Raw genomic sequence first — 25,185 nt, forward strand, 5'->3', positions numbered from 1 at the left:
TTTTATTGTACGGATTCGGTTAGCCACGCGAAATGTGCCATTTTCCACGCTTTTTTTTGGACAAGTGTGGTGTCAAATTATGCATACATAGACCAGAGTTTATATTTTTTTCCATAGACTCTTTTCAAGGTTCTTATGTCAAGTTAAGCTTTGTTTATTAAAGTTCAATACATTAAATGTATGTATACTGGTGATAGCCTAGTTGGTTGTGGAACGGACTGCCGAGACGAATGTCCGCAGGTTCAAACATACCTTTGAGTTTTCTAAAATTATGTGTGTATTTATAAATGAACGCTTGCTTTCGGTGAAGGAAAACATCGTGAGGAAACCTGCATACCTGAGAAGTTCTGAATAAGAAATTCGAGGGTGTGTAGTCTACCAATCCGCACTACAGCGTGTTGGACTAAGACCTAATCCCTCAGTAGTAGAGGAGGCCCGTGCAATAGTGGGACAGTATATACAGGGCTGATATTATTAACTTCCTATGTTTAAAAATCACGAGTTTTTAGTAAAAGAATTTAATTTGATCCGAATGCAGTTAATTATTATTTTCTGTTCCTCCATTACCGATAGGAAACCGCCATCTTGACTTAATGTAAACATATGGCCGCCACAAAATGGCGGGGGCTTACAGTTATGATTTACTAGACGTTTCTTTCATTTTGTGTTTGGATATCTAGTTATTAAAGTTTGGGAGTTTTGATAGTTTGGTATTGTTTGTCGAATAAATATATCGTGGGTATTACGAGATTTATTTACGGATATTCACAATAAACGATTATATTGTGAGTTCTTTTTTTAATTTATTTATTTTATTATGGCTCTGGAAACAAGTCCATTGAGCCCATCTTCCATAATTATATTGTGAGTATTAGGTAGTATTGCCAGACGTCCTGTATTTAACGAGACGTCCCGTATTTTAGGCACATTTTAAAACGTCCTGGCGGAACAGACTCTGTCCCGTAAATCGATCGATCTACGATTGACAAATACTCACGCACGCAACGTTCGCTTTTTCACATACATATCAATACGACTCGGTTTTTAATTATGATTATAATTGTATTGATTGTTACTAATATGTTAAAACGAATATTATGTTATAACTAATTCGATCCTCGGTAAATATAAAAAATAAATAAAAATGTCACAAAATAATTTTGTCTCTTATTTGTCCCGGGTAAAAAACTGAAGTCCCGTATTTTTTGCCCATTTAAGCATCTGTCCCTTATACACTCAAAAAAAAAACTGGCAACCCTAAGAGATTTTCAATAAACGATCAAAGTACCTTTTTCTATCGGGAATGTTGAACAATCAAAACAAACTTTTTTGCCATATTTACAAATTAAATATTTTGATTGGTGTATTCTCGGGGTTAAAAGCGATGATAGCCTAGTTGATTGTGGAACGCACTACCGAGACGAATGTCCGCAGATTCAGAACCCAAACACAACTCTGACATTTATAAATTATGTGTGTATTCTTTGTGAATTATCGCTTGCTTTAACGAAGGAAAACATCGTAAGGAAACCTGCATACCTTGAGAAATTCTCTATTAGGAATTTTCGAGGGTGTGTGAAGTCTATCAATCCGCACTAGGCCAGCGTGGTGGACTAAGGCCTATTCCCTCTCAGTAGTAGAGGCCCGTGCCCAACAGTAGGACAATATATAATACAGGGCTGATATTATTCTCGGGATCGAATCTTTCCATGTGCCCAAAGCAAAGGTAACATCCAACGTTTTAAATTTATGGCTGACGTATTATGGCACTTACTCCTGTTGTTCTGCGCCTTCGCGGCCGCCAACACAGCCGCCAGGAGCAGCCACCAGCACTCCATGGTCGCTCAGCCAGCGCACCAGCTCGCGTCACACCGCCGCATCTGTAGACAAGAGCTGGAGTCAGAAAAGTTCTTTGGTGTTTTCAGAGTATTAGGCACGGATAGTAATAATCATAATCATATGTTAGCATATACATAGACTGCCTCGGTGGCGTAGTTGTATTGCATGTCCGGTACAATAGCGCTCTGAGGTCCTGGGTTCGAATCCCGGGTCGGGCAAAGTGATATTTGGGTTTTTCTGCTCAGTATCAGCCCGGAGTCTGGAATTTGTGCCCGATATGGCGATAGGCTCGCCCTCTATCACATCATGGGACGGAATATACTTGGCGAAAAGTGGGTGCCCTAGTGGCGCCTCTGCATACCCCTTCGGGGATAAAATGCGTGATGTTATGTATGTATGTATGTTAGCATAAAAATATTTTTGTGAGGGTATTTGGGACATATTTTGCTATAACAGACTGGGGCAGGTGGTGGTTGACAGACGTCCTGGTCGGTTGGTTGGTGAGATATTTATGAAAGTGTTTCTAAAAGTGTATTTGTTATTTTTTTTACCAAAGTCGCTTCAGTATCGTAATACATAATAATCATCATAACCATAACCATAATAATCATAATCAGTTATTTGTTAAAAAGGAAAAACATAAAATAATAATGCAAAAGTCAAAGAGAGATATATATTTTTTTTTGGGTATCGGACCTCTCAGCCAACACCGGGAGAATCGACTTAGTGACTGCAGGGTCCTGGAGAAAAGTTGGGAGGGGACAGCTGGGAAGGAAGTGTAGGGGAAAGAAAAGGAGACCTCTTAGGATGGGAGGAGGGGATAAGCCTAGGAATTGTTCTCGAGCCCTTATAGGCCTCAATGTGTACTTACAACCATGAGGTATACACACTGAACTATGTGCCTAGGGCCGCGACAAATGTCCCCTTTGAGAGCATGAGGTGTGTAGACCGAGTACACAGGAACTGCCTCGGGGGGAAGATAAATATAAGGTACAATAGTAAATTAGGTGTTAATATATTCAAAATAGCTTTTCTCTGATGCTCCACCCGTATGAAAAATATTTTTTTAAGACAAAAAGGGGCCTATAATACTCAGAAATAAAGCAGCTTCCTATTAGTGAAAAAATAATCAAAATCGGTTCAGTAGTTCCTGAGATTAGCGCGTTCTAACAAACTCTTCAGCTTTATACAGGTTCATGTTGACTTTGCTTTACTAAATGAAACCACATACTCGTCTTCACCTTTGCTGACATTGTACCAAAAATCATCCAATAATAATTAACATTTTCACGAAAAATCCTGGTTTTAGTTTTCAGATTTTTTGATCATTTTGTAGTTTAATGCGAATATGGCTTGTGAGTGTATTTCTGACTGAAAGTATGTTGTTGCATCTGCAACGAATTCTCTTAGAGTAGTAGTAGTGGCAATAAGGCGCGTAAAATTAAAACAACTTTTTGTTAGTATTTATTTTGTTCGAAACTTACATTTTTTATTTTACATCTATGGCTCAAGTAACTTATTGTAGTGTTATTTCCAAGTAGATAAGTACGTGGTTTCATTTAGTAACGCGATGTACAAATTACCCTATATAATAGTATAGGATATAAAAAATATATATGTTTTATCTTTTTAAATATTTTTTCATTTACAATTTCCGAGAAACAAAACGAAAATCGAATGCAATACACGTTCAGCCAAATCAATATCTACTCACGAAATATCCCTAGGCATTAGCAAATTAAAAAAAAAACAATGCATCATACTTGTCCAATAGAAGTCATAAATTTTCAATAGGTTAGCGCTATAATTGGCGGGCACCCTAGCTCCGCTCGATTGATTCCAAGGGTGGTTAAGGGGAAGAATGAATTGTAAGTAGAATTGGGATGTGCGTAATGCCTGCTCAGGATAAAGGCAGTTTGCTTTTGTACATTATTTTATATGTAACAGAAAATAATACGAAAAAGATTTTCTGCGAAGTCAGAATTCAAATTGGTTGAAAAATAAGCCTCTTATTCATATGAAATGGGTGTAAATGTTGAGTCGTGGTTTATCGTGCTGTCTTTTTCTCATGCACGCAGCATTATGGCCGGTGACAGTCAGTGACGTCACAGTTTGCTATTACTGTCATTTGCCAGCTACACTTTCCACCAAATTTCAATATAACTTATTATTGCGTGGATTTTGAGAAATTTCTTTCCGTTAGATGACATGCATGTATTTAAAAAGAAGTATTCAATTACCCTATTGTTTTTTATGGAATGACGAGACGAGTTTACCACTGTCCTTATGGTAAGCGATATGACCGTCACTAAGCAGTAACATACGGAAATTTGTATTACAAACTGCGCGATACTCCATTACGTTCCTCATCAGACATAAGATGTTACCCAGATTTTTTTATTATAATATAAAGAATAATGTATGATACAACCATTATGTTTCTGTAGAATTACGTAATTAGCGTACCGTTGTTTTTGACTATTACTTTTCTTTGAAACATTTCAGTATTGCATGTGATATTTAACGAGCCTTGAGTTTTTATCTAAATTTATGTGTCGAATAAATCTTTATTTCTTTCACTCTGCTTTCTTATTATTTTCATTTAAATTATAAAAAGATTAGATTCTACATAATAATTTCTTATGTTTACGCGAATGTTAGACATTGAAATAAAACTGTTTTACGGATTCTATCGCGGTTTTTATATAATAATTTTCGTTTCAAAGACATTACAGCCTCTGTGGTCACGGAGCGGACTGCGTAGCCTGCAGTCTTCAAAACTATTTTAATTGTACCAAACATAACTAAAAATTCCCGCCATTTTTATATTCGCTTTAACAGTCAATTCCGCACGGTTGCGTCGCCGAATGAAGGGAGCAGGGGTCGCACGCACTGTTTGTCTGACAAACATATTAAATTCCTCGGAATTTAACATGACTTGCTTTCATTTAACATTACTTCTAACTATGGCAGACGTCAGCTTGTTGCCAAAAGACATTAGGAGGCGTTTTAATTGATGCAACTGGGGTTCTCTATTGGTTCTTCTTTTTAACAGATATGAAATAAAGTATATGTACCTGTAAAATGTTATACATTATTTAGATTTTTTTTATTACTTTGATTGACGAGACGAGCTTGCCGTTCACCTGATGGTAAGCGATACGACCGATAAGCAAAAGAAACATCATCACCTTGAATTACAAAGTATTGTTTGGTATTCCACTGCGCTCATCATCCTGAGACATGAGATGTTTTCTAAAGTTATGTGTGTATTGTTTGTGAATTATCGCTCGCTATGGTGAAGGAAAACATCTTGAGGAAACCTGCATACTTGACAAGTTCCTTATAGCAATTTTGAGGGTGTGTATAGTCTACCCGCACTACAGCGTGGTTGACTAAGGCCTAATCCCTCTCAGTAGAGGAGGCCCAGCAGTGGGGCAGTATATACAGGGCTGATATTATAATATATTATTTACATTGTACACATTGCAGCTAACTTCACATTCGTCAACAAGTTTAGGGACGGTTCCTTGCAGCTATCTCAGTGCAACAAGATACTTTGAGGCCGACCCGTATGCGGCGAAAGCCACTGCGGGACGGCCTATATACATATACCTATATAACAGCGCTGATATCTTATATATATAAAAATGAATCCCTATTTCGCTTGGTCATGCCGTCACGCGTGAACGGCTGGACCGATTTCACAATTTTTTTGTTGTGTTTATTATTGTCAGGAGAAGGTTCTTATGAAAGAAAAAATTCAAAAAATTGCGCGGAAAATTAAAAAAGTTAAGAAAACTTAACGAAAATATTAATTTTATATAACTGTCAATTGTTTGAAATAACTGTCAGCAATTGACAATGCGCGCTGCAAAATCATAGTTAAGACGGGACAACGTCTGTCGGGTCAGATAGTTATAATATAAATGTCTACCTGAAATCTAACTCAAATTTGAGGTTGATTTATTGATTCGCCTCTTAATATTTAATACACATAATTAGTTTTTCAACCTTTTCCAACCCTCAGTTTACGAATGCACTCAGAGGGGGCGGTAAACGCGCTCCCGCGGTTAAACAGATTAAATTGGAGGCAAAAGTTACTGTCGGATCAAATTGGGGACGAAAAGAATTATTGACATTGAAAAATAAATAGGTATTAATGGTTTTTGGTCCCTTAGTTGTTTTTTTCTCGCCCCTTTGGCTTTTCATAGCTTCTGCTCGCGGGTCCGCGCGCCATTCATTACATCACGCCTTTGTCCCCGCAGTGATAAGCAGAGAAGAAGCTAGTGTACCTATTTTCTCATTGTATATCGTCCTATGATATAGAGGGCGAGGATATCGCCATATATAATTATAATAATATCAGCCTTGTATTATATACTGTCGTTCTGCCGCACGGACCTCCTCTACTGAGAGAGATTAGACCTTAGTCCACCACGCTGTAGTGCGGGCAGACTTCACACACCCTCAAAATTCTTAGAGAATTTCGCAGATATGCAAGTTGACTCGCGATGTTTTACTTCACCGTTAAAACAAGAGGTAATTCACAAAGTATACATAACTTTAGAAAAGTCAAAGATGAGTGAGTACACTTAGTTCCTTTTTTTTTACCTGCGATCTTTCTCCTCGGCAGTACGTTTCATTCACAACTAAGCTATCTCCGCCTATTGCCATATCGGGCACTAATTCCAGATTTACGGATAATACTAAATACATAAATTCAATATGCCCACCATTTCCGGGATAAAGATTGAGTTATGTAGATTGTAACGATTTTTCAAAATCAGTCAAATAGTTTAAAAGTAATAAAAAATAATAATAATAATAATAATCTTTTAAATTCAAAATTTACTAATAGCAAGTAAATTATGCATGCTGTAGTTTACTGTAAGCAGAGACACCTAGCTATCTTCTGCCGTTATACTGCTATATGTGAAAATAATGTAATGTGTGTTCTCTGTTGTGAACTCTCAAAATAAATATATAAGTAGTTTTTGACTTCAGTTATAAACATACAAAAAATATTATTATGTATTGTTTTGTATTCTACTGCGCTCGCCATCCTGAGACGTGAGATGTTAATATCTAAAGGCGCTGTGACATCTTGTGATGGAAATTTCAAATAAGACAGCGACTTATTACCAACTAGCTTTTGCTCGCGGTTTCGTCCGCATGAAGGAGTGTTCCGGGATAAAAGTCCCGCTATATATTTTCCCGGGATAGTAGCTTATAACCTCCCCAGTGTCTTATACTATCTCCATTCCAAATTTTGTTTTCTTATACCACGTCTGATGTCACGTCCCGTTCCGGATAAAAAGTATCCTATGTCCGTTTCCTGGTTCTAAGCTACCTCTCCACCAATTTTCAGCCAAATCGGTTCATCCGTTCTAGAGTTATAAATAGTGTAACTAACATCACTTTACATACTATACTGCTTAATGTATTTGATTATTAGGAACTACAATACTTTTGAGTAATATAGGTTACTTTTGTCCTAGAATATGTTATGTTTTGTCACTTCTTATTATGTTTTATCCTTTTTTGTCTGTTTTAAGTTTTTACTTATATATCTAAATAATATTAATAACATTTTTTTTTGCCGCTGTACCAATAAGTATATAAATTTGCATGCTGTGGTCTCCTATAATTGAAGAGGCACGTCACATTGCTAATTGTAAAAATGCTACGACGTTGTTTTTATTATATGCCGTGTATCCTTCGTTGGGGGTCCTCAAATAAAGAAATAATATAAAGAGGACTTTGAACCGTTAATCTTTTTTACGTAAGCAGAGTTTCGAACAAAAGCTATCTCGTACACAAGTTCGGTTGGGTAGCAATGTCTATTTCTACCACCAAGTAGTGCATGCACTTTTTTTGAACACATTCATTCTATATATTATTTGATAGATCGCATGTATTAACGCATAAAGACAGATGAGACAAAAAACATCTTAACAACTTGTGGGGAAATATATCGGTCATTAAATAAAACATTTTTATACGATTGCAGATAATATAATAAATAAAAATACAAATGTAAAAACAACAATAATATTCAGATTCTCTTTGTCCTTTTTTGAATATTTGAATGCATTGTAGCCAGTATAACTACTGGTCATAATAAGACTTAACATCTCATGGCTCAGACGAGCGCAGTGGAATACCAAACAATACTTTGTAATTCAAGGTGTTGGTGTTTCTACTGTTTATCGGTCGTATCGCTTACCATCAGGCGGACGGCAAGCTCGTCTCGTCATTTAAAGCAATAAAAAAAAAATTAAACCGGCCAGCCTGCCTCAAAAGTATGACTAACCTCTTCCCCATAAACTATTTTGTTATGTAGATTCATTTTTTCTGAGTGATAGGCACCAGTACCAAACTTGTTCGTCTCATTAAAAAGATACCATTTCTACAAATACTCTAACAATAAAAACACATTTACCCTTGGACATGGTATCCTTGATAAGTCGGATACGTGCCATGCGCGTGGCGGACGCGTGTCGGCCACGTGGACGGGAAGTGTCAGAGATATTTCATGTTAAATTGTTAGGGACACGACGATCGGGCGGGGTGTTTTACAAATTTTTAATTAAACTTTGAAATCTGGCTGTTGGATAGATGTGTTCTGATGTCATGTTTTTTAACCGACTTTAATAATAATAATACATTTATTTTAGAATAGTATACACCCATAGTGTTAGTAAAAAAGGAGGTTCTCAATTCGACTGTTTTATGTTTGTTACCTCAGAACTTTTGACTGGGTGAACTGATTTTGACGATTCGTTTTTATTTAGAAACTGGTGCTTCTTGTGGTCTTATATTATTTTATTGTTGCTACATGACTTAAGAAATATTTCAGAAAACTCTTAATATTATGTCAACTATAATGTTATCAACGTATACTGATTTGTACTAACATAAAATGTACAAAAACAATGTTTAATTTTAATTAGTCATCAACTCCAAAATTGTTAACCAATATATGTAATGTTAAATTATTTTTAGTTTTTTAATTTCTTTACATGGCTGAGGAAGTGATGAATAAGCAAATGATGAATAATATCAGCCCTCTATTATATACTGTCCTACTCCTGCATCGGCCTCCACTACTATTGAGAGGAATTAGGCCTTAGTCCACCACGCTGGCCCAGTGCGGATTGGTAGACTTCACACACCCTCGAAAATTCCTATAGAGAATTCCTCAGGTGTACAGGTTTCCTCACTATGTTTTCCTTGACCGTTAAAGCAAGCGATAATTCACAAAAAAAACACACATAATTTTCTTAGAAAAGTCAGAGATGTGTGCCTTTGCGATTTGAACATGCGGACATTCGTCTCGGCAGTCCGTTCCACAACCAACTAGGCTATCGCCGCTTCAAAATGATGAATAATAAAATTTATTAGTCTCGTACTCCGAATGACAATCCAATATTCCTTCAAGGATAAATGCTTCATGTGTACTTCCAGCGTAAAAGAAGTAACTTAGGAGTATTGTTAAACAAATTCCAATAACGTCAAAATTCCACACCCAATAACAAGCAGCGGCTTATCACTACGAATGGCCTTTGATCCCCCGTCGCCATATTGGCATAATGTCAAACACATTCGCCCCTCATTTGAACTGTGATCTTTATGCTGTTCCCACGATGAGTAAAATTGTATGCAGTATGTCGTTTGAGTGAAATTTTGGGGTAGATCATAAAAATGTTTTATTTGGTTGTTTGTAGTGACCTACTGGTGGTAGGTCATGTGAGAGTCCGCCTGGATACGTACCACGGCAATGTCTATTTCTACCGCAACAGTGTGTAGGTACTGTTACAGTACCTACACACTGTTGTGTTGCCGTTTGCAGGACATTGTAGCCAGTGTAATTACTAGACATAATAAGACATGAACATCTCATGTCTCAGGATGGCGAGCGCAGTGGAATAACAAACAATGCTTTATAATGCAAGGTGCTGGTGTTTCTACTGATTGTGAGCGGTCGTATCGCTTACCATCAAGCGAACGGCAAGCTCGTCTCGTCATTCAAAGCAATAAACAAGGAAATCACTTTCACTCTCTAACTCGGTGACGAATTTGTATTGTAGTATGATTGTCGTAATAATGTCTGTATATCAGAGCATTCAATTCTGTTGGATGCAATGATAAATACGAGTGTTTTTTATTGTTGCACAGTGGCAACCCTGGCTGTATAGTTTATTTGTCGTTGATTTGTATCTTCCTTTTCCTCTTCCATGAGTGGCTGATGTAGTTTGGGTGCCTTTAATTAAAAACTAGCAGTATAGTGTAGTATAAGTGTTTTATTTACAGTAGAAGACACCAGCAAACAAACTTTTACAACAAATTCCATGTTTTCAATTTCATTTTTCAAAGTTTTTACGTGATGCGTGTGGAAACTACAAACATACAGCCTAACAAACTTTTTAAAGACTATTGTTTTGACTTCTGTTGCCACATAAAAACATATTAGTTTTACTTTAATATCTATAGTGTACGAAAAAAGTCCCCTTTTCTGTCTGTATGTTATAGATTTTCTCAAAATCTACTGAACGGATTTTTATGAAATTTCGTATGGAGATAGTTTAAGACACTGGGAAGGTTATAGGGTTCCTATCCTGGGGAAATATATAGCGGAACTTTTATCCCCTTCACGCAAGCGAAGCCGCTAGCACAAGCTAGTTTTATTTTAAAGAACCTTCTAAACTACAAAAATCATCCTTAAATTAAATGTCCTCATTAAAACAAATTCTTTTATACCTTTTCAACATCACAAGTTTTTAAGTTTTGTGGTTCTAATTAGAAGCATTTTAATTTCGTCACCCCTCGTGCGAAGGGCGATTTCTTTACACCCCTCAGAGTTTCTATTATTGCGTACGTCATGCAATTCAGGGCTTTATTTTGCTAGATGGGCTTCTAGTTGGAGCATTTGCATCTATTTCCACCATGCTGTGTGCAATGTTTTAATCTGTTTTTTTTTTGTGTAGAGACTTTCCGCCCTCACACACCCACTACAACTCCTGTGAGGATCATCAGTGGCACGCATGACACCGAGCGGTGAAGCTCGCCGAGTCTCAGGGAACACTTGTCATTATCCCGCAACGAAATAAATCAAATAGATAGGAAGGTAAAGTTTTTATTGTGTAGTCTATAATGTGTAATATCAAATGTAGAAATATTTCATCAAACAATATCGTCTTTGCTGATATTTCAGAGCAAAATTGAGATGCATATTAATACAGCGACAAGTAAACAGCGAAATAAACAAAAACACAAACTTGTTATCATTTACAACCACCGCCACACGCATCCAGCGAACAATTACCTCGTCGCGTCAATCGCAAAAAAGGGTTGCTAGTTCCCACGGGTCGATTTAATTGTAGAAAGGATTATGAGAAACGACAATAGCTATTTACTGTCAAACAAATTAGCATACAATTGAGGATTATTTTGGGGTCAACACCATCCCACGGGCCAATTAATCCGATTACCAGAGGGTAATATTATTGATTTTTTCATGTAAATGACACATATTCGCAGAGGCGGCGGAATGCGTGGTCGACGTGGGTTATTGCCTACGCCATCGCATTCCTAGGGCCCTCGCACGAAGGAAGTACATTTTTTTTGTGAGACTTTCCCGCCCTCACACCCACTACAACTCCTGTGAGGATCAGCAGTAGCACGCATGACACCGAGCGGTGAAGCGTCGAGTCTCAGGGAACACTCGTCATTATCCCCCAACGGAATTAATCAAATAGATAGGAAGGAGTTGGAAATATTAATATAAAAATAATATATGTACAGAAAATATTCTAATATGCGCATTAAAAATATACAAATAAGATGTAGAAGCAATATGAAGTATTTTACATTGATGTTTTGCTATTTCACGGTAGATTATATAACCATAACATAAGCGTAAAAATTTTGCATGACAATCTTCCCAATGTCCGCTTTATATGTTAGAACTCTTTGCTAATAATGAAATAAAAAAAAAGGGAAAAATGATTGGATATTTGTTACAAATAAACGCCAACACCGGCCACCGAGCGAACTTAGTAAACGTAGTGCGTTCGGCTAATTTCGGACGGTTTTTCGGTGTGTTGCGAGGAGTCTCGGTAATATTTTTTTTTCGCATAAAATATTTAAGCGGTACCGGCATTTCATACATGAAACTGGTTATTAATGCTACTTTATGTGATAATTTAATCATCTTCCAATTCTTACTGTGTAAGCTTAAAAATAGATGATAATATCAGTATAGAAATTTAAAACCCTTAGAAAAGATCGGACCTTCGCGGGGTAAGTTCGGACATCGTTCTAATAACGCTTCTAATTCTAGTATGATAAGGTCCACAAAATCAAGCAGAAGCCTCAAAAATGTTAATAAGAGCGAAATCCACCTTTTTCGTTTCAATGCACATAGCGCACCCGTTCTTGATCGTAGCATCAACTGTGGTATATAAGGCGGGGCAAAAAGAGACAGCGTAATTCTGTCAGATCCAGAGGACGATATAACTCTGGCAATACGTAGAAAGCACGAGCTGCTTAAAAAGCTCAAACACTCAACACGACCGCTGCTCCGTCCTCGCCGTCGAGGACCTCGCCGCGTCCCCCGTCCTCCTGACCCTTCTGATAATTCCGGCCCGGACGCCGATGTAACCATGTTAGATTGTTAGGTCGTTCTTTCGCACCTCTCGCGTTTCCATAAACGTTGATGTCCCCAAAACATCTTCTCTCAGTGGCCGTCCTGAGCCGAGGTCGTGACCCTTTAGAGGGTCGCCCTCAGCATGGTCACTTAAGGGCTCGCAGTGCCTAAAGCACGCACCCGTAAGACCGGTGTGTTTGTATAAGCCGGCCCTTGCCAGGCTAACAAACGTAAGACAGTAAAAAAAAAAAAAAAGACAGCGTAACCGCCTATGTAGCTTAAACTAAAAAATAAACATAGATTCGTGGTATTTTTTTGTTATACGATCTTACCCGAACGCACCTGCAATAATATAAATTAAATTTACGTATAAAAATAATTTTAAGTGTTATAATTGTCATAATATCACGCAATGTCAACATTATAATGGATTAGATCGTAAAGTGTAAACAGAGGAATAAAAATAAGTGGTTTATGATTTAATATAATTAGGGTAAATGCCTGTTAGACATTTACTGTTGGAAATACCCCATTTACTCTATTATACATTATCTATAAGTATTATAAAACAAAGTCCCCAAAACCTGTCAGTATGTGATCGATTTTCTCAAAATCTACTGAACGGATTTTTGTACGGTTTTACGAAAACATAGTGCAATTCTTCAGGAAGGTTAAAAGTACATTACGGTTTTAATTAAATTGACTGAAATATAACGATTACATCCGAAACTATATAATTAGAATTATCTCCGACTAAAAGCTATTTTGATTATATTTAGGGTAAAATTGTATGTTGACCAGTGATATTACTGAAAGCTTAATCCTGCGAAATGACTCCCGATAAGTTCCTTAGCACTATGTTTAATGGATTTCCAGTTATAACTGTATACCACGCGTCTGACATTTAAAATGAGAGTCGCAAAACTGCTGGTGCATAGAGTGGAAGAATCGCCACTATGATATGTGCAATATTTATATGTTTAAAATTATTCTATAATATATACATAATATTATTATTTTTATTCATATGCATTTAATAAAATTATTTGTTTCACTATATATAGATGCTCCTACCTTATTTAACTCTAAGCTACCCTAAGGTCGACTGGTAAAAAATACCTCTGGCATTAAGTCTGCCTATATACTTTTCTGTATAAATAAATATATAGTACTTAAACATAGTCATACTAAATTCTAAAATTTTACCCCTAAAACTCATTCACAATTACCGTAATTCATTAAAACGTACATCAAACTCACACCTTTAAAAAGTGAAAATTACTATTATTTAACTGATAAAACCTAGTTATACCCCAAATTGAATTCTATACACTTATAATAAAGTTACAATTTTATTTCCAGCTCAATGTCTTTGAAACCTAACCTTTATCAGAGAGTTATGGGGTATGTTCCCGAACAGATAGTGGACATCACGCGATTAGTTTAATGGCGGGAAAACACGTCATTGGGGTAGAATCGTTAAATATTTATAAAACGGGGTACATTGAAAAGCAAATAATGGGTCAGATCGATATGTTTTTATCTGACTGCTTTAATGACGTGGTTGTATTGCATGCGCTAAGACAGCGCTTTATATCAGGTTCAAATTCCGAGTCGTGAAAGATTATTTGATTTTGCTATTCAGTCCGTAGTATTGAATTCGTGTCCGATATGGCTTGCGACTTATCGTATCATGAGATGGTGAAAAGCAGGTGCCTTGGTTACGTACGTCTTTGGGGATATATGCGGGAATTCTGGGTGTATTTTATATAATAAATTAGAAATTGGTTGCTGGTGCTAGTATATTTATATCCACTCAAATAATGAGCACTATATACTAGGTTTAAAATCCGCCATAGTGGCACACTTAAGTTGTGACGTTGGCTTTTCAAACGACCAAAACCTGAGTTCGCCTCCTTACCATAAAGGCTGCAAAGTCCCCGAAACATCGGAAGAAAATTGTAATATAAAAACTGCCATAAAATCTAAAAAAAGAGATTTATTTCGATATTTGACATTCGCGTAAACATAAGAAATAATGCTTTTTTGGATCATCAAACTTAACAAGTGCGCGTTAGTTACTTGTGTGTGTTAAAACGACACAAAATTAAAAAAAATGATACTTTTTATTATTTTACCTTCCTCGTAACCTCTTTTAATTGTTTTAACTTAATTTAGTGCTTTCATGATAACATTGTAATAACGCCATCTAGCGGCGCGATTTGAAACGTCAGATAAACTGACGTAGATTTATTGCACCAACGTCAGATCAGATAAGAAGCGGTTATTATGGAATATTTAATTTTAGACACTTTTAGTGCGAAAAATGGTTGAAGTGGAGCTAGCAATTATATTTTAATGCATGTTTTCATTAAATAGAACTTGTATTGTAAAAACCTTTTATGTAATACTTTACAAGGAACTTGAATAAATGAATAGGGGTGAATAGAAATGCGATATTAATAGAGAAAAAAATGTAAATGTTGAACTAACTTCACATATAAATTGACATTTATTGCTCGGTTAGTGATTTTTTTACAAAGTTTGACTACAAGTAAGTTACATTATATAATAGAAATTTCTTCGATGTATTTTTATAATTTTAATAGTTATTAACAAAGACGTTAAACTATATAGTTAGTTATAGACCGAACACCAGGACAAAATTTTTGCTCCAAAAGTTATTAAACAAAGAATACACACATGATTTTCAGAAAAGTCAGAGGTATGCTTGGGTTTTGAACCTGCGGACATTCGTCTTGGCAGTCCGTTCCACACCCAACTAGGCTATCGCCGCTTCCAAAAGTTAAGTATTACTAATCTATATATCTTCTATACTTATAATAAATCTGTAGAGAGGTCAATTCTGTACATGAAATATATTTCCAAAATAACTATCAGGGGGTGATTAGGGATCGATACTGATGCCAAAAATGCAATTAGTAAAATTTTTGTCTGTCTGTCTGTCTGTCTGTCTGTCTGTCTGTCTGTATAACCGTTATAGAAACAAAAACTACTCGACGGATTTTAATGAAACTTGGTACAATTATTTGTCATACTCCTGTGCTGGTTATAGTATACTTTTCATCACGCTACAATTAATAGGAGCAGAGCAGTGAAGGGAAATGTTGGGAAAACGGGAGAAGTTACTCCATTTTTTAAGCTTCCGGCGCGTGTGCAACCTTAATGGTTAAAGCTACACAGAAATCATGTATGACGGAAATGTTCTCCTTAAAATTATGTAAAAAATATCCCACGATAGCATATGTCTATCTTCTATGGTTGACTCACAATAACACGTGTAACTCCCGATAGCTTAGCAGTTCGAAGCTTTCTCATTATATTTGTCTACTCTTACGTTTATAACACTCTCAGTCATCCCTAATTAAAAAAGTTGACATTATTAAATATTCCATAAAAAAGAATCATAGAAATCGGTATAGAAACACCAAAGTTATACATGAAATACGCTAATAATAAGCCATAATGCGTGAATACTGAATCATGCTATAAGGATTATTTTTGTATATGTATAAGGTCGCGAACGCACAGGCAGGCGGCTTACTTGGCACCTAGAGGCTAGCGAATCACCTAGCGAGTAGCTTCGTAAAACGAACATTCTCGAACGTTCGCGACCGGCTCCATTTTTGAAGTCCGAAATCCACGCGGGCGAAGCTGCGAGCGGAAGCTAGTTGGTAATAAGTCGCTGTCTTATTTAAAATGTCCGTGTGACAAGAACAGTGTCCTTAGATATTAATACAAAATAGCAAATTTACATAATATAATCCCAATATAATGTTATTATGCGCATTAAAAATGTGCAAGTCACGATACGGTAATAAAGTATTTTACATTGATGTTTTGCTATTTCTCTGTAGATTGAGTAACCATCACAAGAGTGCAAAATTTTTGGATGACTTGTCTTGCCGATGTCCCCTCCATATATTTTTAGAACTATGATTATTAATAAAAATATCAGTTAATGGGTATTTACCTCCTGCATGTTCACTTACCCCACTTTACCATTTATCTTTCATATAAAGCGTTATGTAACATTGTTTTTTTACTCTTAAAACAATAACAAAGGTATTTTATCGACTTTCTGGTATTTTGCGTAAAATAATTGTAAATATTTATTAACGTTACGTAATACTTGAACGGCCCCTAAGTGAAACAAAACAATTGGGGTAATTTTACTTATTTTGTATACTAAATGATGAATCGCATATCTACCTAAAAACAATCTAAATAAATAAAACTATATTCTACTAATATTATAAATGCGAAAGTTTGTGAGGATGGATGACCTGTGTGAAGTTAGCAAGTGAGTTTAAAATATATATTTTTTTATATTGCCAAAGGATTGTACTAGGTTAGTACCGGATTGTACCGTTTTTTATTTTGTTTGTACCTTATAGGGCTAGGAGATATGGTGTACTGAAAGTTTTGTCAATCAACGCCTTGAGTATAGTAACATAAACTCGCGGCATTTGCAAACCAAGCATCATTTTAATGATTTTATAACTGAATGTAATGAAGGAATACGTCTCTCAGTGGTAAAATACCTCTCTAACATGGTACAATCCGAAATGAGGGAGTACAACCGGCGGAAATGCACGAAATTCGTAGAAAATTATTATTTATAAATAAAGTACGGCCATTTTCAAATAAATAATCATTGTGATGATTTTATAGCTGAAAATGATTGACGAATACATCTTTCAGAGGTACAATCCCTCTCTAGCAGACGACAATCTGAAATGAGGTAGTACAAACGACGGAAATGCACGAAATTCGTAGAAAATTATTATTTATAAATAAAGTACGGCCATTTTCAAATAAATAATCATTGTGATTATTTTATAGCTGAATATGATGGACAAATACGTCTGTCAGAGGTACAATCCCTCTCTAATAGAGTACAATCCAAAATGAGGGAGTACAAACGACGGAAATGCACGAAATTCGTAGAAAATTATGATTTTTTTCCAAGTACGGCCATTTTGAAAAAAATCACCCTTGTGATGATTTTATCGCTGAATGTGATGGATGAATATGTCTTACAGAGGTACAATCCCTCTCTAACAGAGTACAATACGAAATGAGGGAGAAAATTTATAAATAATAATTTTGTACCAATTTCGTGCATTTCAGTCGTTTGTACTACCTCATTTTGGATTGTACTCTATTAGAGAGGGATTGTACCTCTGACAGACGTATTTGTCCATCATATCCAGCTCTAAAATAATCACAATGATTATTTATTTGAAAATGGCCGTACTTTATTTATAAATAATAATTTTCTACGAAATTCGTGCATTTCCGTCGTTTGCACTCCCTCATTTCGGGTTGTACTCTATTAGAGAGGGATTGTACCTCTGAAAGAGGTATTCGTCAATCATTTTCAGCTATAAAATCATCACAATGATTATTTATTTGAAAATGGCCGTACTTTATTTATAAATAATAATTTTCTACGAATTTCGTGCATTTCCGTCGTTTGTACTCCCTCATTTCGGATTGTACTCTGTTAGAGAGGGATTGTACCTCTGTAAGACATATTCATCCATCACATTCAGCGATAAAATCATCACAAGGGTGATTTTTTTCAAAATGGCCGTACTTGGAAAGAAATCATAATTTTCTACGAATTTCATGCATTTCCGTCGTTTGTACTACCTCATTTCAGATTGTCGTCTGTTAGAGAGGGATTGTACCTCTGAAAGAGGTATTCGTCAATCATTTTCAGCTATAAAATCATTACAATGATTATTTATTTGAAAATGGCCGTACTTTATTTATAAATAATAATTTTCTACCAATTTCGTGCATTTCCGTCGTTTGTACTCCCTCATTTCGGATTGTACTCTGTTAGAGAGGGATTGTACCTCTGAAAGACATATTCATCCATCACATTCAGCGATAAAATCATCACAAGGGTGATTTTTTTCAAAATGGCCGTACTTGGAAAAAAATCATAATTTTCTACGAATTTCGTACATTTCCGTCGTTTGTACTCCCTCATTTCGGATTGTACTCTGTTAGAGAGGGATTGTACCTCTGAAGGACATATTCATCCATCACATTCAGCGATAAAATCATCACAAGGGTGATTTTTTTCAAAATGGCCGTACTTGGAAAAAAATCATAATTTTCTACGAATTTCGTGCATTTCCGTCGTTTGTACTCCCTCATTTTGGATTGTACTCTATTAGAGAGGGATTGTACCTCTGACAGACGTATTTGTCCATCATATCCAGCTCTAAAATAATCACAATGATTATTTATTTGAAAATGGCCGTACTTTATTTATAAATAATAATTTTCTACCAATTTCGTGCATTTCCGTCGTTTGTACTCCCTCATTTCGGATTGTACTCTGTTAGAGAGGGATTGTACCTCTGAAAGACATATTCATCCATCACATTCAGCGATAAAATCATCACAAGGGTGATTTTTTTCAAAATGGCCGTACTTGGAAAAAAATCATAATTTTCTACGAATTTCGTGCATTTCCGTCGTTTGTACTCCCTCATTTTGGATTGTACTCTATTAGAGAGGGATTGTACCTCTGACAGACGTATTTGTCCATCATATCCAGCTATAAAATAATCACAATGATTATTTATTTGAAAATGGCCGTACTTTATTTATAAATAATAATTTTCTACGAAATTCGTGCATTTCCGTCGTTTGCACTCCCTCATTTCGGGTTGTACTCTGTTAGAGAGGGATTGTACCTCTGAAAGAGGTATTCGTCAATCATTTTCAGCTATAAAATCATCACAATGATTATTTATTTGAAAATGGCCGTACTTTATTTATAAATAATAATTTTCTACGAATTTCGTGCATTTCCGTCGTTTGTACTCCCTCATTTCGGATTGTACTCTGTTAGAGAGGGATTGTACCTCTGAAAGAGGTATTCGTTAATCATTTTCAGCTATAAAATCATCACAATGATTATTTATTTGAAAATGGCCGTGCTTTATTTATAAATAATAATTTTCTACGAATTTCGTGCATTTCCGTCGTTTGTACTCCCTCATTTCGGATTGTACTCTGTTAGAGAGGGATTGTACCTCTGAAGGACATATTCATCCATCACATTCAGCGATCAAATCATCACAAGGGTGATTTTTTTCAAAATGGCCGTACTTGGAAAAAAATCATAATTTTCTACGAATTTCGTGCATTTCTGTCGTTTGTACTCCCTCATTTTGGATTGTACTCTATTAGAGAGGGATTGTACCTCTGACAGACGTATTTGTCCATCATATCCAGCTATAAAATAATCACAATGATTATTTATTTGAAAATGGCCGTACTTTATTTATAAATAATAATTTTCTACGAATTTCGTGCATTTCCGTCGTTTGTACTACCTCATTTCAGATTGTCGTCTGCTAGAGAGGGATTGTACCTCTGAAAGAGGTATTTGTCAATCATTTTCAGCTATAAAATCATCACAATGATTATTTATTTGAAAATGGCCGTACTTTATTTATAAATAATAATTTTCTACCAATTTCGTGCATTTCCGTCGTTTGTACTCCCTCATTTCGGATTGTACTCTGTTAGAGAGGGATTGTACCTCTGAAAGACATATTCATCCATCACATTCAGCGATAAAATCATCACAAGGGTGATTTTTTTCAAAATGGCCGTACTTGGAAAAAAATCATAATTTTCTACGAATTTCGTGCATTTCCGTCGTTTGTACTCCCTCATTTCGGATTGTACTCTGTTAGAGAGGGATTGTACCTCTGAAAGACGTATTCGTTAATCATTTTCAGCTATAAAATCATCACAATGATTATTTATTTGAAAATGGCCGTGCTTTATTTATAAATAATAATTTTCTACGAATTTCGTGCATTTCCGTCGTTTGTACTCCCTCATTTCGGATTGTACTCTGTTAGAGAGAGATTGTACCTCTGTAAGACATATTCATCCATCACATTCAGCGATAAAATCATCACAAGGGTGATTTTTTTCAAAATGGCCGTACTTGGAAAAAAATCATAATTTTCTACGAATTTCGTACATTTCCGTCGTTTGTACTCCCTCATTTCGGATTGTACTCTGTTAGAGAGGGATTGTACCTCTGAAGGACATATTCATCCATCACATTCAGCGATAAAATCATCACAAGGGTGATTTTTTTCAAAATGGCCGTACTTGGAAAAAAATCATAATTTTCTACGAATTTCGTGCATTTCCGTCGTTTGTACTCCCTCATTTTGGATTGTACTCTATTAGAGAGGGATTGTACCTCTGACAGACGTATTTGTCCATCATATCCAGCTATAAAATAATCACAATGATTATTTATTTGAAAATGGCCGTACTTTATTTATAAATAATAATTTTCTACGAATTTCGTGCATTTCCGTCGTTTGTACTACCTCATTTCGGATTGTCGTCTGTTAGAGAGGGATTGTACCTCTGAAAGAGGTATTCGTCAATCATTTTCAGCTATAAAATCATCACAATGATTATTTATTTGAAAATGGCCGTACTTTATTTATAAATAATAATTTTCTACGAATTTCGTGCATTTCCGTCGTTTGTACTCCCTCATTTCGGATTGTACTCTGTTAGAGAGGGATTGTACCTCTGAAAGAGGTATTCGTCAATCATTTTCAGCTATAAAATCATCACAATGATTATTTATTTGAAAATGGCCGTACTTTATTTATAAATAATAATTTTCTACCAATTTCGTGCATTTCCGTCGTTTGTACTCCCTCATTTCGGATTGTACTCTGTTAGAGAGGGATTGTACCTCTGAAAGAGGTATTCGTCAATCATTTTCAGCTATAAAATCATCACAATGATTATTTATTTGAAAATGGCCGTACTTTATTTATAAATAATAATTTTCTACCAATTTCGTGCATTTCCGTCGTTTGTACTACCCTCATTTCGTATTTTACTCTGTTAGAGAGGGATTGTACCTCTGAAAGAGGTATTCATCCATCACATTCAGCTATAAAATCATCAGAATGATTATTTATTTGAAAATGGCCGTACTTGGAAAGAAATCATAATTTTCTACGAATTTCGTGCATTTCCGCCGGTTGTACTCCCTCATTTCGGATTGTACTCTGTTAGAGAGGGATTGTACCTCTGAAAGAGGTATTCGTCAATCATTTTCAGCTATAAAATAATCACAATGATTATTTATTTGAAAATGGCCGTACTTTATTTATAAATAATAATTTTCTACCAATTTCGTGCATTTCCGTCGTTTGTACTCCCTCATTTCGGATTGTACTCTGTTAGAGAGGGATTGTACCTCTGAAAGACATATTCATCCATCACATTCAGCGATAAAATCATCACAATGTTTATTTATTTCAAAATGGCCGTACTTGGAAAAATCATAATTTTCTACCAATTTCGTGCATTTCCGTCGTTTGTACTCCCTCATTTCGGGTTGTACTCTGTTAGAGAGGGATTGTACCTCTGAAAGAGGTATTCGTCAATCATTTTCAGCTATAAAATCATCACAATGATTATTTATTTGAAAATGGCCGTGCTTTATTTATAAATAATAATTTTCTACGAATTTCGTGCATTTCCGTCGTTTGTACTCCCTCATTTCGGATTGTACTCTGTTAGAGAGGGATTGTACCTCTGAAGGACATATTCATCCATCACATTCAGCTATAAAATCATCAGAATGATTATTTATTTGAAAATGGCCGTACTTGGAAAGAAATCATAATTTTCTACGAATTTCGTGCATTTCCGCCGGTTGTACTCCCTCATTTCGGATTGTACTCTGTTAGAGAGGGATTGTACCTCTGAAAGAGGTATTCGTCAATCATTTTCAGCTATAAAATCATCACAATGATTATTTATTTGAAAATGGCCGTGCTTTATTTATAAATAATAATTTTCTACGAATTTCGTGCATTTCCGTCGTTTGTACTCCCTCATTTCGGATTGTACTCTGTTAGAGAGGGATTGTACCTCTGAAGGACATATTCATCCATCACATTCAGCGATCAAATCATCACAAGGGTGATTTTTTTCAAAATGGCCGTACTTGGAAAAAAATCATAATTTTCTACGAATTTCGTGCATTTCCGTCGTTTGTACTACCTCATTTCGGATTGTCGTCTGTTAGAGAGGGATTGTACCTCTGAAAGAGGTATTCGTCAATCATTTTCAGCTATAAAATCATCACAATGATTATTTATTTGAAAATGGCCGTACTTTATTTATAAATAATAATTTTCTACGAAATTCGTGCATTTCCGTCGTTTGCACTCCCTCATTTCGGGTTGTACTCTGTTAGAGAGGGATTGTACCTCTGAAAGAGGTATTCGTCAATCATTTTCAGCTATAAAATCATCACAATGATTATTTATTTGAAAATGGCCGTACTTTATTTATAAATAATAATTTTCTACGAATTTCGTGCATTTCCGTCGTTTGTACTCACCTCATTTCGGATTGTACTCTGTTAGAGAGGGATTGTACCTCTGTAAAGACATATTCATCCATCATTCAGCGATAAAATCATCACAAGGGTGATTTTTTTCAAAATGGCCGTACTTGGAAAAAAATCATAATTTTCTACGAATTTCGTGCATTTCAGTCGTTTGTACTCCCTCATTTCGGATTGTACCATGTTACAGAGATATTTTACCACTGAGAGATGTATTCCTTCATTATATTCAGTTATAAAATCATTAAAATGATGCTTGGTTTGCAAATGCCGCGAGTTTATGTTACTATACTCAAGGCGTTGATTGACAAAACTTTCAGTACACCATATCTCCTAGCCCTACAAGGTACAAACAAAATAAAAAACGGTACAATCCGGTACTAACCTAGTACAATCCTTTGGCAATATAAAAAAAATTATATATTAAACTCACTTGCTAACTTCACACAGGTGGATGGATGTATGTTTGTTCCTCGTTCACGAAAAAACTACTGAACGGATTGGGATGAAACTTTACAGTAATATTGGTTATACATCAGAATAACACATAGGCTACGATTTATAATGATTTTGTGTAATGTAGTAATAATATTACGATACATATCAAGTAAGTAAAAAAAAAAAGCTAATAGGTTTATAAGTTTAACAAAACACCGTCGCCAAATTTTACAATTTCTGCTCACCCTCAGTGACAAGGGTGATATATCACCGGACTTCAATAGACCAACCTAATAATAAAATTCCGTCTTAGAACTTAGACAATAAATCCACTTGACTTTAGAAAGCGTTCGAGGGAGCAAATTCTTTAGAAACTTTTAAATGTTTGAATCTTGCTTTAGGGCGACGTCAGTTTGTAAAATAATTTGTATTGAAGTATGTCGCGCTAAAGAGTGGGCTAAGCATACATTATAAAAGGTGAAACAGATTGTTGATGGTAGAATATATTATATATCCGCCCGAATAGTGACCGTACACAAGGAGTTAAAACCCGCCATAGTGGCCCACGGTTGTCGCGTTCCGGGATCAGTGTATATTCGGTTCCAGCAGGCCGACATAATTGTGTCGACTGCCGAGGGGTAATCATCTCTCGTCAGTCGACATTCTATTGGACCCCACTTACCATCAGGTGCAGTGGGGTCACTTTGCCTTGCACACATAAAAAAGATATAACTATAATTTGATAAATAAAAATAAACGTGTATTTACATGTCTGTAGGTTTAAATCACAAGGGTACACACCTCTGACTTTTAAAAATCATATGTGTATTCTTTGTGAATTATCGCTTGCTTTAACGGTGAAGGAAAAAATCGTGAGGAAACCTGCATACCTGAGAAGTTCTCTACAGGAAATTTGAGAATGTGTGAAGTCTACCCGCACTACAGCGTGGTGGACTAAGGCCTAATCCCTCTTAGTAGTAGAGGAGGTCCGTGCAGCAGTAGGACAGTATATAATACAAGGCTGATATTATTATTTTTCTGTTTATATATGTCCCGTATGGACTGCTAAACAATTTTAATAAAATTAAGTACTCTTAACCCGGCGCATTTTGTGAATTCTTGTGCCGATCAGACCACCAGTCATCTGGTTATAAATATATAAGTACATATCATTAGTGCTTGGCACGGAGCCGGGTGATTAGAGCTGGTCTTCAAGATCCAAGCTGTCTGAGAAATTTTGAGTAAAACATTTATTTACATCACAAACTATATAAAAATAAAATACTGTAATATTTTTTAACATAGACACGTAGGAACTAATTCGCTATTAGCCAATAATAATATAAAAATACATTAGGTACATACTCACAGCAAATATATAGTCTTAAATCGTCATTTAATATTTGAAACGTGTAAATTGTTATTTAATAAAAAAAATGTCCACAATAAAACAGTTTAATTCATACTAACACTTTCAATACCATTAAAAATACAATCACATAACACTTTTCACTTTGTATGTTTCTTTGGTAAAATTTGTATATGATAAATTATAGATAAACATTCAGACACTTTACCCCGTAAAAATAGTCCTTTGACAATAACATGTAAAATTATATTGGAACAAATAAGCTCAGAACAAAAAACACGTTTATTATTTTATAACGTCAATTACAATTCCTATTTTATATTCACTATTCGAGATCGCTACGTACTTATTACCCCGTAACAGGGGTATAATCGACCGTCCACACGGACAGACAAACTACTACTAAGCGAGGTTACTAGGGGAGAA

General features: G+C 35.6%; 1 protein-coding gene across 1 annotated transcript in view; it reads right to left on the reverse strand.

The window, feature by feature from the left end:
- The window catches only part of LOC115452390 (igLON family member 5), a 107,641-nt gene that overhangs the window by 15,441 nt on the left and 67,015 nt on the right, over positions 1 to 25,185 (reverse strand). Inside the window, exon 3 of the mRNA XM_037436390.1 lies at positions 1,775 to 1,880. Within this exon, the coding sequence (XP_037292287.1) occupies positions 1,775 to 1,838 (64 nt within the window). The 5' untranslated portion in view covers positions 1,839 to 1,880. The remainder of the gene's footprint in view (positions 1 to 1,774; positions 1,881 to 25,185) is intronic.

Source organism: Manduca sexta, chromosome 1 (genome assembly GCF_014839805.1).
Source record: "Manduca sexta isolate Smith_Timp_Sample1 chromosome 1, JHU_Msex_v1.0, whole genome shotgun sequence".
Classification (NCBI taxonomy): domain Eukaryota; kingdom Metazoa; phylum Arthropoda; class Insecta; order Lepidoptera; family Sphingidae; genus Manduca; species Manduca sexta.